The 13,875-nt window shown below is 45.8% G+C and overlaps 1 protein-coding gene across 2 annotated transcripts in view; it reads right to left on the minus strand.

The window, feature by feature from the left end:
- The window catches only part of reep3b (receptor accessory protein 3b), a 42,019-nt gene that overhangs the window by 11,993 nt on the left and 16,151 nt on the right, over nucleotides 1-13,875 (minus strand). For both annotated transcript variants that reach the window (XM_080468770.1, XM_080468769.1), the window contains exon 2: nucleotides 12,387-12,459. In XM_080468770.1, the coding sequence (XP_080324896.1) occupies nucleotides 12,387-12,459 (73 nt within the window). The remainder of the gene's footprint in view (nucleotides 1-12,386; nucleotides 12,460-13,875) is intronic.

Here is a 13,875-nt window from a genome sequence, read left to right on the forward strand (position 1 = left end):
CCCACACCCACACCCACACCCACACACACACACACACACACACACACACACACACAGGGGAGAGTGAAGCACAGCCATTAAGATGTAGGCGAAGTCTAATTTATACGTTTCAGTCGGCATCTCTGCTCTGCCTCTCGCATTCCTCTCTCTCTTCTTCCTCACCTCGTCTTTTTGTCTCCAGCTGCAGTTCTTTTTCACGTCCCTGCCTCCTTCATCTCATCAGTAGGGAGGACATTAAGATGTGACCTCAGTGAAATATACAGCAGCCATTTAGCCTTCCTGAGGCTATAGTAGACATTTACTGGCCCTGTCTGTGAATAACTGCCTTCCATTAAAAAAGAAAGGGGAGGAAAAAACACCTGACATCAGCTTTTCACAGCCACATTGGAGACCAGGACAATGGCCCGTAGAGGGCGCTGTACTCCCAGCTGCTGTGTCTCATTTAAAGGAAATGCTGAGAAATACTCAACTGATAGTACTTTCTTTTCAGCTTGTTCACATCCCTGCAGCTTTGAGAGAAGGGCTCAACACGTCAACATGAGCAGTATTAATGGAGATTCATCAGCTCTGGACTCTGGTGGTGACACAGTGGTGATGAAATGTACTCCAGAACAAAAAAAGGTTTTCAGAACTTTGCACAGGACAATATGAAGACTCATTGCAACATAAAGATCTGAGACCTTCATGTGTTCAGCTTCAGGTTAGAAAGTGTTTTCACTGTCATACATCTGAAGTGTTTTTGTGGGAAACTTTTATACTCACAAAGAGCTCACAGGAGATCTTTACTGGATTCACCTGCTGATTTACAGTGTTGTGATCAGCAGGAACACAATTACCTTTTTTAGGCAGGAGAGACATTATTCAGAGGGGAGGTGAGGAATCCAACCACACTGCACAGGAGTAGTGCTGAATATGGACCCTCCTATAGAATATGCCCCCCCCCACTTGTTTGCTCATAACTAATGCTCTTGACTAGGAAATAGATCTTAATGACTTGGAAATGGCTCGTTCTGAATATATCTAATATAAATATATTTATAAACATTTCATTGTATTATTTATGAAATTAAATGTTCTTGACCCAAATAGAAAATGTGTATCATTTCATGATTTCATTTATTTTTATTAATTATTTTATCATGATATATTATTATTTCCTATGACCTAGTATCTGTACCCCTTGTATATAAAGTTACTCCACCATCTCTTTCTTATCAAAGTGTCACTTCTGCACAGAGAATAAAGCAACACACCAAAACAAGACCATCACCACTCATTTTAAACACAGCTGCCAAAATCCATCACACCAAACTTGATATGTTCATAAACAAACCCGAATTCATATCCATCAAACTGTTTATGATTCCTGACCGACCACATCCTGGGAAACCTGCTGCAAGGGTTTCTGGGATATCAAAGATGGCGTGGCAGCAGCTCCAGTCCAACCAGCAACAATATTTGACCAATTCAGCCCCCAAAGAATCCAAAGAGTCTTCCAGCCACAAGAATAGTCTGATATACCGTTCTGGTGCAAAATGAGATCTTGCAAGATGGAGTGAACAAACGGGATCTTGTGACACGAAGCCTTGGGAATCTTCAGGAGACTCCGTGACGCTGAGACGCCAACAAAGCGAGGATGTTCCGTGAAAAGTTAGTGCTGGAAATACGTGTTTGTCTGAGTGTGATGAGTTGGAATTATTTTGGGTTTTCCAGTGTGGATTCTGCTGGAGGAACTTTAATGTATAGTGAGCTGGTTCAGTCACTTCATCCAAGCATCATTAAAATGTGCAGGCAGCTGTTGTCATGGAAACACATCCACCACTAAGTAGATTGTGTTGAGAGTTGAGGCAGAATGGCCGTGAACTGGTGAGACACAGAGATGAGAGAGCTTCAGATGATCTGTGGAGAGGCGGTGGGAACAACAGAAGAACACAGCTCAGCGTGTCTCCGTCTTTCTGCTTCAGTGAGAGGCTGTAGCACTGCTGAAGCCCTGATTAGAAGACAGCGGTTCAAACCTTTCAAAGGAAGAAACATCGTTTTGGCATTTTACTTTGACATAATTATGCATTTACAAACGATGTCCATTTCCACAAACATGGAAATGCTGAACACGATGTCATTTTCATGTTGGGCCACGAGTTGGTGCTTTTGTTAGTTTTAGTACTGAAAGCGCAAGCACGCACGCACGCACGCACGCACGCACGCACACTGAGTTCTAAACATGAACACTGGGAGAACACGGACATTCTGTGGACAGACCACCAAGTCGGATTGTTATTATGGTGACTGTCAAAATAAAAGTACCAAGTTCCAGGAGAATATGAACTGGGAGTCATGACACCACGGAGGAAACTTTGTTCTGTTTGTTCATCTACTGAGCATGTGCAGAACGACTCTTTACTGAAGCCGTGGTGAGCATGAGCGTTCGCAGTATTCCTACTGTCAAGCCAAGATGGAGCATGATACCCCATTTACACCACAATGAAAACAGGTGACTTTTTTACAATGTTATCGTTATTACGCCAGTGGCTCAGTGGTTGTCCAACAGCCGAAGGGTTGGCGGTTCGAATCCAACTATCTATCCAAGTTATTGTAAAGCAAAGCACTTTACCCACATTACCTTATATGAATGGTGTCTAAATGTTGGTGGTGGTTGGAGGGGCAGCGGTGGCTTACCACCACCTGTGTAACTGCTGTGGTCTGGACCATGATGTGAGTTGACTTGAAAAAAGAGCAATGTGAATCCAAACCATTATTATTACAAAAACAAGCAACAGCGCCTTCCCATGGCCTGGCATACTAACTACATCGTTGTCTTAAATATTCATGTCCGCAGACTGTATGAGGAGGCGGGGGGACACCACCTGGAGGCTGATGTTGCAACAGGAGTTGTTAGCATCTACTAGCATTTTACGTTAGCATCTACTGCTGTGGTCTTTCGTTTTCCAACAAAACACACTGAGTGTAAACCAAACAAACAGGCTCCAGGATGCGGCGGCGGCGGCGGCGGCGGCGGCGGCGGCAGCGGCAGCTACAATCGCCCCAAACATCCGACACGGTCAGGCCGTTGTTCCGTGCAGGCTGCAGGTCACGGCAGCAGCTGCCACCATGACTCCACAAACATCAAACACAATCTGATAGCGGTCGCGGATTGTAGGACTCGTCCACGGACAGCACCCTCAGGGGACGACTCGTCCACGGATGAGAGTTCAGAATTTTGGGGAGAAAATAAATCCTGTACAATAATATTTTACATATTTCTATTTGATATATGTTTCATATATCTAGTATATGTCCATATATATTTAGTATAGTATCATATGGCTGTGTTTCTCAAAAAGAATGGTCTTCTTTTCACACATGACCCCCCCCCCGTCTCCACCGTCTGAGCCCCGCAGCTCATTAACATGTCGGAGGGCGGACTTACATGATGCACCTGAATGCATCACTCAAAGCTGTCAGCTACGAAGCGGCGTTATCCCGTTCCGACATCGGGGCACTACAATGTCTTTACACCTCTTATAGAGATACTTTTAAATCCGATCCTTCAAATCAATAATGCAGAGAAAGCATGCAATGTCTCTACTGTATGAGCCTCGCAGCTCATTAACATGTCGGAAGGCAGGCGTCCTACACGTGAACGAGCACTTGAACGCATCACTCAAAGCCGTCACCTATGTAGCAGCGTTTTAACTTTACGGCTTATTTGTTTTCAGAAATACATGTTTGAAAACCGTATTTCTGAAGCTCGGAAGTCCAGGCTGCGTTTCAGCAGCAGTGTCGCTGCAGGGTGTAAAGCAACAACTGCCCCTGTTCAACACATCATCATTCCTGAGTCAGCAGTGGAGGGGTGGGGGTGGGGGTGTGGGTGGGGGCTCTGCAGGGTTATTTTTAACTGACTGCTGTCTAGTCCTGATAATAGAAGAAAGTGAGGAAGGGGGAGGGAGAAATGATCTCAGACTCAACAAAACAACAACTGTGTTTACAGGGACAGAATAATGTGAAGTCTGATCAGTGGACTGTCCCCATGTAAACAGGTCTGTCTTTACATCCTGATCCCATAGGATCCATTCAGTAATGACCAGAGGGCTGCTGCTGTCTTCATGGAATCTGATCTCTCAGGCTGGACCTGATCCACAGGACTGGAGAACACAGTGACAGAGTTAACCGTCAGTCACACAGGAAACAGGCAGACTACAGTAATAATGCCCAGAAGAAGGCTGGGCCTCTGGAATGAACTGAAGTAACCTCTGGCAGGGCGTGCTGCAGCTCAAGTCACATAAAAGAAGCAGCCACAGGCCACTTTCAGCAGGAGAACAGCCAGTAATGACCTTTCTGCATGCAAGGAGCCCTTCACGTGTGTGCTCGGGGGTTTCTTTTATGAATCCAACACAATTAATCTTTTTTGTTTCGGTTACATGATGAAAGACTCGGTAAGCAAACAGTGTGTCCCGTTCCCGGCTGGTTCCACAGTCAGACCCACTCCTCACTCACTGTTCTTCTGATTCTCTGAAGGGGAACCACAGTGCAGTTAAAGAAGACTTGTTCTGCTCAGGATCAGCCAAGAGCGCCAGGCCCCGTTTACACCACATCGTCTTCAAGAGAGAAGGGAACGCTTTCATTGCATTTTGGGGTCCATTTACACAAACATACACACACAATACAGCATAAGTATACTATACAGGTATACTTGTATTTTTGTAACACTGAATACAAGATGGGGTTAAAAAAAAATAATTAGGGATGTCCCGATCACACTTTTTACCCCTGATACGGATCCGATTTTTCAGAATTGAGTATCGGCCGATACCGATACTTTCCCGATCCGATACTCACATTACTATTGGAGAGATACTCAGTGTATTTTTGGAGCAACTAAGACGTCTGAAGCTAAAAGCACTATTAGCAGAAGCTTTGTTTAGCTAGAAAAAAATTATAAGTGATTATAAAACTCACTTATTGAATCAAAATTCTTCTCAGAACGACTTAAGAACTTATTTAAACTTTATTCAGTCAGAACAACAAAAACCCAGTTACACTCTGCAGTCTTGTTTCTCTTATTTATCTTAACTTAAACTACTTCACCTGGATTTTGTGGCAAATTAATTTTCTTTTCAAAATGAAACCCAGTGAATCAGTTTGACTAACATATAAAGTATAAAAAACTACAACATAAACAGTATTCAGTAAAACCAATCAGAAGAACCCAATTCCCAGTTGCCTGTAGGGGCGCTGTGACTCACCAAACAATAAAAAAGCAGAAGAAGACAGACCACATAGAAATTTAGAAGTAGACTCCTGCACATAAACCACTATATATCACTCTAGTTTTATAGGTCTATGGCCCTGCTCCGCCTGCTTCTAGCTTCTGCAGCTCGACCAGAGCTTCTAGTCCCTGATTGTTGTGGTTATTAGGTGACGTAGCGGACCGCGGTGGGGGGAGGAGGGGGGCCATTACGTCATCTTTTGTCCACGGATGATGGTCTTTGCTGAGCGTACTCCGCCGCATGTTTACTTTTTAGATGTCTTATCAGATTAGTTGTGTTAAAAGAAGCTCTGGTGCTCCATCTCTCGGGACTGTGGTGAAGCTCTGGTGCTCCACCTCTCGGGACTGTGGTGAAGCTCTGGTGCTCCACCTCTCAGGACTGTGCTCCACCTCTCAGGACTGTGGTGAAGCTCTGGTGCTCCACCTCTCAGGACTGTGCTCCACCTCTCAGGACTGTGGTGAAGCTCTGGTGCTCCACCTCTCGGGACTGTGGTGAAGCAAATAGTACAACTGGAGGCTGGACTGGTTTGGTTATCAACCTTAAACTCCCTCCAGACTGCTGGTTGATCCTCTCAGTGGCTTCAGGCTGCTCACCTCAGTTTACGGCAGGTTGCACACGGGGCTCGCTTTACGGCAGCTGACCTTTTTTGTTTTTTTTTTAGATCGGCGGGGTGATCGGCTGGATTTGCTGATTCCCGATCACTCACAAATCACCAATATCGAGATCTACCGATCGGATCCGGACATCCCTAAAAATATTTACGTATATATGTGCTGAATTATGTTCATTTTGTCGTCTTAAATGTTTGATATAGTTAAATTTTTTACTAACAAGGTTGTAGTGATAAAGAAACTATAACACACATATCTATCTATCTATTTATCTGATTATATCTACATTATCTATGTTCTTCTATGCCACTACTGATTATCAAATTTCCTCATCTAATTTAGCAGCTTTCAATTATGAGAAAAAAAACCTACAAAAGGTACTCAACCAGGTTTCATCTAAACCAAGACACAACATCTGCAGCAGCAGCACAGACCAGCCTGGTTTTTATAAAGCAAATCAACAAGATGAGCAAAAACAAATTCCACAAACAAATAGTGACGTAGCAGAAAATATCCGGATCATAAAGGCAGCAGTGCCACAGAACAGCAGCGCAGCAAACACACTGTACCTCTCCTGGTTCGTCATGGTTTTCCTGGCCCAGAGTCTCTGATGAGGACGCTAAAGTCTGTTTTCTGACAGCTTCACTCTGACGGCCACCAGAGACCTGATTGGGTCCATAGTGGATCTCAGTTTCATTTTCAAAGGTCCATGTTTTGAGAATGAGCGCCCCCCACTGGCAGTGGTTACAGGTAGCATGTGGAAACAGACTGACGTCTTCTTCCTCTTAAGCTGTTCTTCTGTTTCAGAGGATAAACTGGTTTACACTCCCTCTCAGTGTTTCAGAGGAGAAACTGGTTTACACTCCCTCTCAGTGTTTCAGAGGAGAAACTGGTTTACACTTCATCTCAGTGTTTCAGAGGAGAAACTGGTTTACACTCCATCTCAGTGTTTCAGAGGACAAACTGGTTTACACTTCATCTCAGTGTTTCAGAGGAGAAACTGGTTTACACTCCATCTCAGTGTTTCAGAGGAGAAACTGGTTTACACTCCCTCTCAGTGTTTTAGAGGATAAACTGGTTTACACTGTGTCTCAGTGTTTCAGAGGAGAAACTGGTTTACACTCCCTCTCAGTGTTTCAGAGGAGAAACTGGTTTACACTCCGTCTCAGTGTTTCAGAGGAGAAACTGGTTTACACTCCCTCTCAGTGTTTCAGAGGATAAACTGGTTTACACTCCGTCTCAGTGTTTCAGAGGAGAAACTGGTTTACACTGTGTCTCAGTGTTCAGAGGAGAAACTGGTTTACACTGTGTCTCAGTGTTTGAGGGGAAACTGGTTTACACTCCATCTCAGTGTTTCAGAGGAGAAACTGGTTTACACTCCCTCTCAGTGTTTCAGAGGAGAAACTGGTTTACACTCCTACTCAGTGTTTCAGAGGAGAAACTGGTTTACACTCCCTCTCAGTGTTTCAGAGGATATACTGGTTTACAGTCCCTCTCAGTGTTTCAGAGGAGAAACTGGTTTACACTCCCTCGCAGTGTTTCAGAGGACAAACTGGTTTACACTCCCTCGCAGTGTTTCAGAGGAGAAACTGGTTTACACTCCCTCGCAGTGTTTCAGAGGAGAAACTGGTTTACACTCCGTCTCAGTGTTTCAGAGGAGAAACTGGTTTACACTCCCTCTCAGTGTTTTAGAGGAGAAACTGGTTTACACTCCGTCTCAGTGTTTCAGAGGAGAAACTGGTTTACACTGTCTCAGTGTTTCAGAGGAGAAACTGGTTTACACTCCCTCTCAGTGTTTCAGAGGATAAACTTGTTTACACTCCATCTCAGTGTTTTAGAGGAGAAACTGGTTTCCACTCCATCTCAGTGTTTTAGAGGAGAAACTGGTTTCCACTCCATCTCAGTGTTTCAGAGGAGAAACTGGTTTACACTCCTACTCAGTGTTTCAGAGGAGAAACTGGTTTACACTCCCTCTCAGTGTTTCAGAGGAGAAACTGGTTTACACTCCCTCTCAGTGTTTCAGAGGAGAAACTGGTTTACACTCCATCTCAGTGTTTTAGAGGAGAAACTGGTTTACACTCCCTCTCAATGTTTCAGAGGAGAAACTGGTTTACACTCCATCTCAGTGTTTTAGAGGGGAAACTGGTTTACACTGTGTCTCAGTGTTTCAGAGGAGAAACTGGTTTACACTGTGTCTCAGTGTTTTAGAGGGGAAACTGGTTTACACTGTGTCTCAGTGTTTTAGAGGGGAAACTGGTTTACACTGTGTCTCAGTGTTTCAGAGGATAAACTCCTGGGTTTACACTCCGTCTCAGTGTTTCAGAAGATAAACTCCTGGGTTTACACTCTGTCTCAGTGTTTCAGAGGAGAAACTGGTTTACACTCCATCTCGGTGTTTCAGAAGATAAACTCCTGGGTTTACACTCCGTCTCAGTGTTTTAGAGGGGAAACTGGTTTACACTCCGTCTCAGTGTTTTAGAGGGGAAACTGGTTTACACTCCGTCTCAGTGTTTTAGAGGGGAAACTGGTTTACACTCCATCTCAGTGTTTCAGAAGATAAACTCCTGGGTTTACACTCCATCTCGGGGTATTTGATGGTCTGGTTTGCCAGTTTTTCGCCCCAGAAGATGAATTTAGCTATAATTCTGTTCATTGTTTCTGTGTATGTTAAAAAATAAATAAATAAATCATTATTTTCTTTGACATTTTGACCATTTCCTCAGTGGTTTGGCCAGATCGGAGTCTCTTTAGGACCAGTTCTGGTCCACAGGCTTTATGTTTGACACTCCTACCTTAAAAACAAAGCTGGCCCTGGTTGGGACCCACTGCTGTAAATCACCTGGATGTTTCCTCTGGAGATCAGCTGCTCCTGAACGGAGATCTTATAGGAGCGTGAGCATTGGCGTGGTGATTGGATAGAGGAGGAGACCCACATCTGACCAATCGGATTATTATTATATATATGTGTATATATATATATATATATTAAATTTTTTTTACTTTTCGGAAAATAGCAGCTTATCCAATTCTTCATTTTAATATACATATATTTCCAACACAGACCAATCAGAGGGCCCCCCCACACATGTGGGGCTCTTAGGCTGCAGCTGGTCAGCCTCAGTGTTAATCTGGGCCTGTTCATCACTCTGTCATGATATTAATCCCCAGCTGCACTATCAAAGGTGAGCACTTCAGGTTAATGCCAATGCCGGATCAGACAATGGGGAACCCAAAGTGTAGGAGGAAGGAGCTCCCAGCTTCCTGCACCTCCATGTGTCACTAACTCATTCAGCTGGGATTTCACTCTCACTAACATGAGTTACATCACCCAACTCCACCACGGAAACACTTCCAGGCGCTCCAGTCTACATGCAGGTCCATACACATTTGGACAGAGAAACATTTCTGTCCTTTTGCCCCTGTGAGCCAACATCATGGATTAGAAAAAAGCCCCGGGGTGAGTGAATGAATGGGTCTTCACCAGGGACTCTGGAGGAGTGATCCATTTGCAGCTGATCCTAAACATGCCCTCTTAATTCTCAGACTCAACAGTGTTAACATGGATGCAAATCATGACAATGAAAACATCTTTCAGAAGGTTCTGATAGGGTCCATTTAGAAAGACAATCATTCCCATACTGAAAGAATCCTAGGAGTCAAATTTTAATCAGATGACTTCAAATGAGCCATTAGCTGCTCTTTTCTGACTCATTTTCATATTCCAATATTGGTGGCAGCCAGATATTAGAATAAAGATGTTAAAGGTAATAAAGCATTATATAAAACCAGCCTGTTTCTGAATTATCCAGATGACACTGAGGCACACCTACAAGTTAAACAGGTACGTCAGTCAGTAAATGACGTGCAAGTGGAAAGTACGGTGCATGACAGAGCGCTGATTCACCGCTGTGCCCGTTCAAGACTTTCCAGGAGCTGTGTGTGTGCAGGAGGGAGCTGTGTGTGCAGGAGAGAGCTGTGTGTGCAGGAGGGAGCTGTGTGTAGGAGGGAGCTGTGTGTTCAGGAGGGAGCTGTGTGTGTGCAGGAGAGAGCTGTGTGTGCAGGAGAGAGCTGTGTGTGCAGGAGAGAGCTGTGTGTAGGAGGGAGCTGTGTGTGTGCAGGAGGGAGCTGTGTGTAGGAGGGAGCTGTGTGTGTGCAGGAGAGAGCTGTGTGTGCAGGAGAGAGCTGTGTGTGCAGGAGGGAGCTGTGTGTAGGAGGGAGCTGTGTGTTCAGGAGGGAGCTGTGTGTTCAGGAGGGAGCTGTGTGTGTGCAGGAGGGAGCTGTGTGTGCAGGAGAGAGCTGTGTGTGTGCAGGAGGGAGCTGTGTGTGCAGGAGGGAGCAGTGTGTGTGTGTGTGTGTGTGTGTGCAGGAGGGAGCTGTGTGTGTTCAGGAGGGAGCAGTGTGTTCAGGAGGGAGCTGTGTGTGTTCAGGAGGGAGCAGTGTGTTCAGGAGGGAGCAGTGTGTGTGTGTGTGTGTGCAGGAGAGAGCTGTGTGTGCAGGAGGGAGCAGTGTGTGTGTGTGTGTGCAGGAGGGAGCAGTGTGTTCAGGAGGGAGCTGTGTGTGCAGGAGGGAGCCGTGTGTGTGCAGGAGGGAGCTGTGTGTGCAGGAGGGAGCTGTGTGTGTGCAGGAGAGAGCTGTGTGTGCAGGAGAGAGCTGTGTGTGCAGGAGGGAGCTGTGTGTTCAGGAGGGAGCTGTGTGTGCAGGAGGGAGCTGTGTGTGTGCAGGAGGGACTCAGTCAATGCTTCCCTCCATGACCCCAACTCCATTGTTACGACTGTTGTAGAATGAACTGCTGCACATTGAGACACTCATCTCACCGGCTGAGACACGAAGACATCACATGAGAAAGAGCTGTTGATCCCAGCTATTTGGCTCCATGGAAAGAAACACACACCTCTACACGTACACACACTGCAGCCTCTACACAAATGCACTGCAGCTTCTACACACACACTGCAGCCTCTACACAAATGCACTGCAGCTTCTACACACACACTGCAGCCTCTACACACACACACACTGCAGCCTCTACACACACACACACTGCAGCCTCGACACACAAACGCACTGCAGCCTCTCCACACACACTGCAGCCTCTACACAGCCTCTACACAAATGCACTGCAGCCTCTACACGTACACACACTGCAGCCTCTACACCCACACACTGCAGCCTCTACACACACACACACACACTGCAGCCTCTACACACACACTGCAGCCTCTACACACACACACTGCAGCCTCAACACAAACACTGCAGCCTCGACACACACGCACTGTAGCCTCTACACACACACACTGCAGCCTCTACACAAACGCACTGCAGCCTCTACACAAACGCACTGCAGCCTCTACAAAAAACATACTGCAACCTCTACACACACACAATGCAGCCTCTACACAAACGCACTGCAGCCTCTACAAAAAACACACACTGCAGCCTCTACACGTACACACACTGCAGCCTCTACACACACACACTGCAGCCTCTACACACACACACACTGCAGCCTCTACACACACACACAATGCAGCCTCTACACACACACACACTGCAGCCTCTACACACACACACACACTGCAGCCTCTACACAGCCTCTACACAAACGCACTGCAGCCTCTACAAAAAAAACACACAGCAGCCTCTACACACACACTGCAGCCTCTACACCCACACACTGCAGCCTCTACACAAACACACACTACACAAACACACTGCAGCCTCTACACACACACACTGCAGCCTCTACACAAACGCACTGCAGCCTCTACACAAACGCACTGCAGCCTCTACACAAACACACACTGCAGCCTCTACACAAACACACACTACACAAACACACTGCAGCCTCTACACAAACACACACTACACAAACACACACTGCAGCCTCTACACAAACACACACTACACAAACACACTGCAGCCTCTACACATACACACTGCAGCCTCTACACAAACACACTGCAGCCTCTACACATACACACTGCAGCCTCTACACAAACGCACTGCAGCCTCTACAAAAAACACACAATGCAGCCTCTACACACACACACACACACTGCAGCCTCTACACAAACACACTGCAGCCTCTACACACACACACACTGCAGCCTCGACACAAACGCACTGCAGCCTCTACAAACACACACACACTGCAGCCTCGACACAAACGCACTGCAGCCTCTACAAACACACACACACTGCAGCCTCGACACAAACACACTGCAGCCTCTACACACACACACACAGCAGCCTCGACACAAACGCACTGCAGCCTCTACACAAACACACTGCAGCCTCTACACACACACACTGCAGCCTCTACACAAACACACACCACACAAACACACTGCAGCCTCTACACACACACACTGCAGCCTCTACACACACACACTGCAGCCTCTACACAAACACACACCACACAAACACACTGCAGCCTCTACACAAACACACTGAAGCTTCTGAACAAGTCTGTGTGTGCCATTGAGTCATGATGTTATGAACTTACATATTCCTTGACATTTTTTGTCTTGACAGCTTTGTATGAGTAGTACGCTGGATACAAGGTCCCAAACAGCAGCCTGCAGATAGAGAACACACAGCATGAGCCTAATCATCATCATATTAATGTCACATGTTCAAATTAAACTGATCTACAGAGATTTCGGGAACAAATTAAGTCTATATGTAAATGTTGTAGCAACAATTGTATCACAAATCTGACCCGCTCAGAAAGACCCTGTAAAGTTGGTAGTTTTTACCAAAACAGGCCCTGCTATAGGCCTGCAGCGTCACAACATCACGCCTCAATTTCTCCAGTCTCCACAGTCCATCTCACACTTGTTAGAGGATTTTCCACTCAAACCGAAGCCGCAGTTAAGTATAATTCAAATCTAAACCGAGGCTTACACACTAAATTGTGATTTTACAGCTAAAAGCCATCATGCGCTGCAGCACAGCAATGCGGGGACTTACGATGATCAAGCTGTGATGGGATGTTGGGTCCTCCTGACCCAGCGCCTGAAAACTACTGGAACACAGTGAGTCAGTGTCCTCTATAATCCACCCCAGCACCACTGGATGGGGGGGTGATGGGGGGTTTGGAACACATCTGGTTCAGAGCACTTGTAACCACCACCCCAAAGTACTGCACTCTGCTGCACAGACTGAGGTTGTACAAATGTAGATTTAGTTTGAAGTCCAGTAGATTTTCTGAAGTGGTGTTTCAGTTTTGTGTGGTGCCACATGTCCACAGTTAAAGGGCTGTGGGAGTCAAATTCAGTATGGAAGACGTCCGTCCATCCAAGCATCTGCTCTCTTTCTGATTTTAAGGCAGAATCAGGACACTATTTGCTGCATTGGAGTCCCCCGGCCAGCTCAGTAGGTAGAGCATGAGACTCTCAATCTCAAGGTAGAGGGGTCATGTCCCACGCCGGGCGCCACCTTCCTGTGGGCTCTCCACCTGCAGGAAGGTTCTTAATTGGTGCAATGTGATCTGGGTGACAGTGCTCAGACTGACACCCCCGCTAGGCCTGTCATGATAAATTCTGCTGGACGATTAATTGTCCCAGAAATTATTGTGATAAACGATAATTTTGCCGTTTTGATACCATTTTTCCACTGATATATTAATATTGGTATAATATATAAGTATGCCCTTTTAAAGATAAATAAACTTTGATTTCTTAAGAATATTACAAATTGTAATTGTGTTATGAAAAAAGAGATTGTAAATCTCCAAAATAAAGAATCAAAACAACCTCATGTCCCCCTCTCCTCCTCACGGGGTCTCATGCTGCTCTCAGGTGTGCCAGGAGTATCAGGCCCCGTTTATACGACAATGAATTAGAGTGTATCCGCAAAACTGTCTTCACTCTTGGGGGGTCCGTTTACACGGTACCAGTGTTCTGATCCACTGTATCCACAAAGTTTTTAATCTGGCTCCCAAGGTGGAAAGATTCTTTCATGGTGCAAATCCCTCCTGCAGAGACTGATGG

The sequence above is a fragment of the Lipophrys pholis genome, assembly GCF_963383615.2.
Source record: "Lipophrys pholis genome assembly, chromosome: 1".
NCBI classification, from domain to species: domain Eukaryota; kingdom Metazoa; phylum Chordata; class Actinopteri; order Blenniiformes; family Blenniidae; genus Lipophrys; species Lipophrys pholis.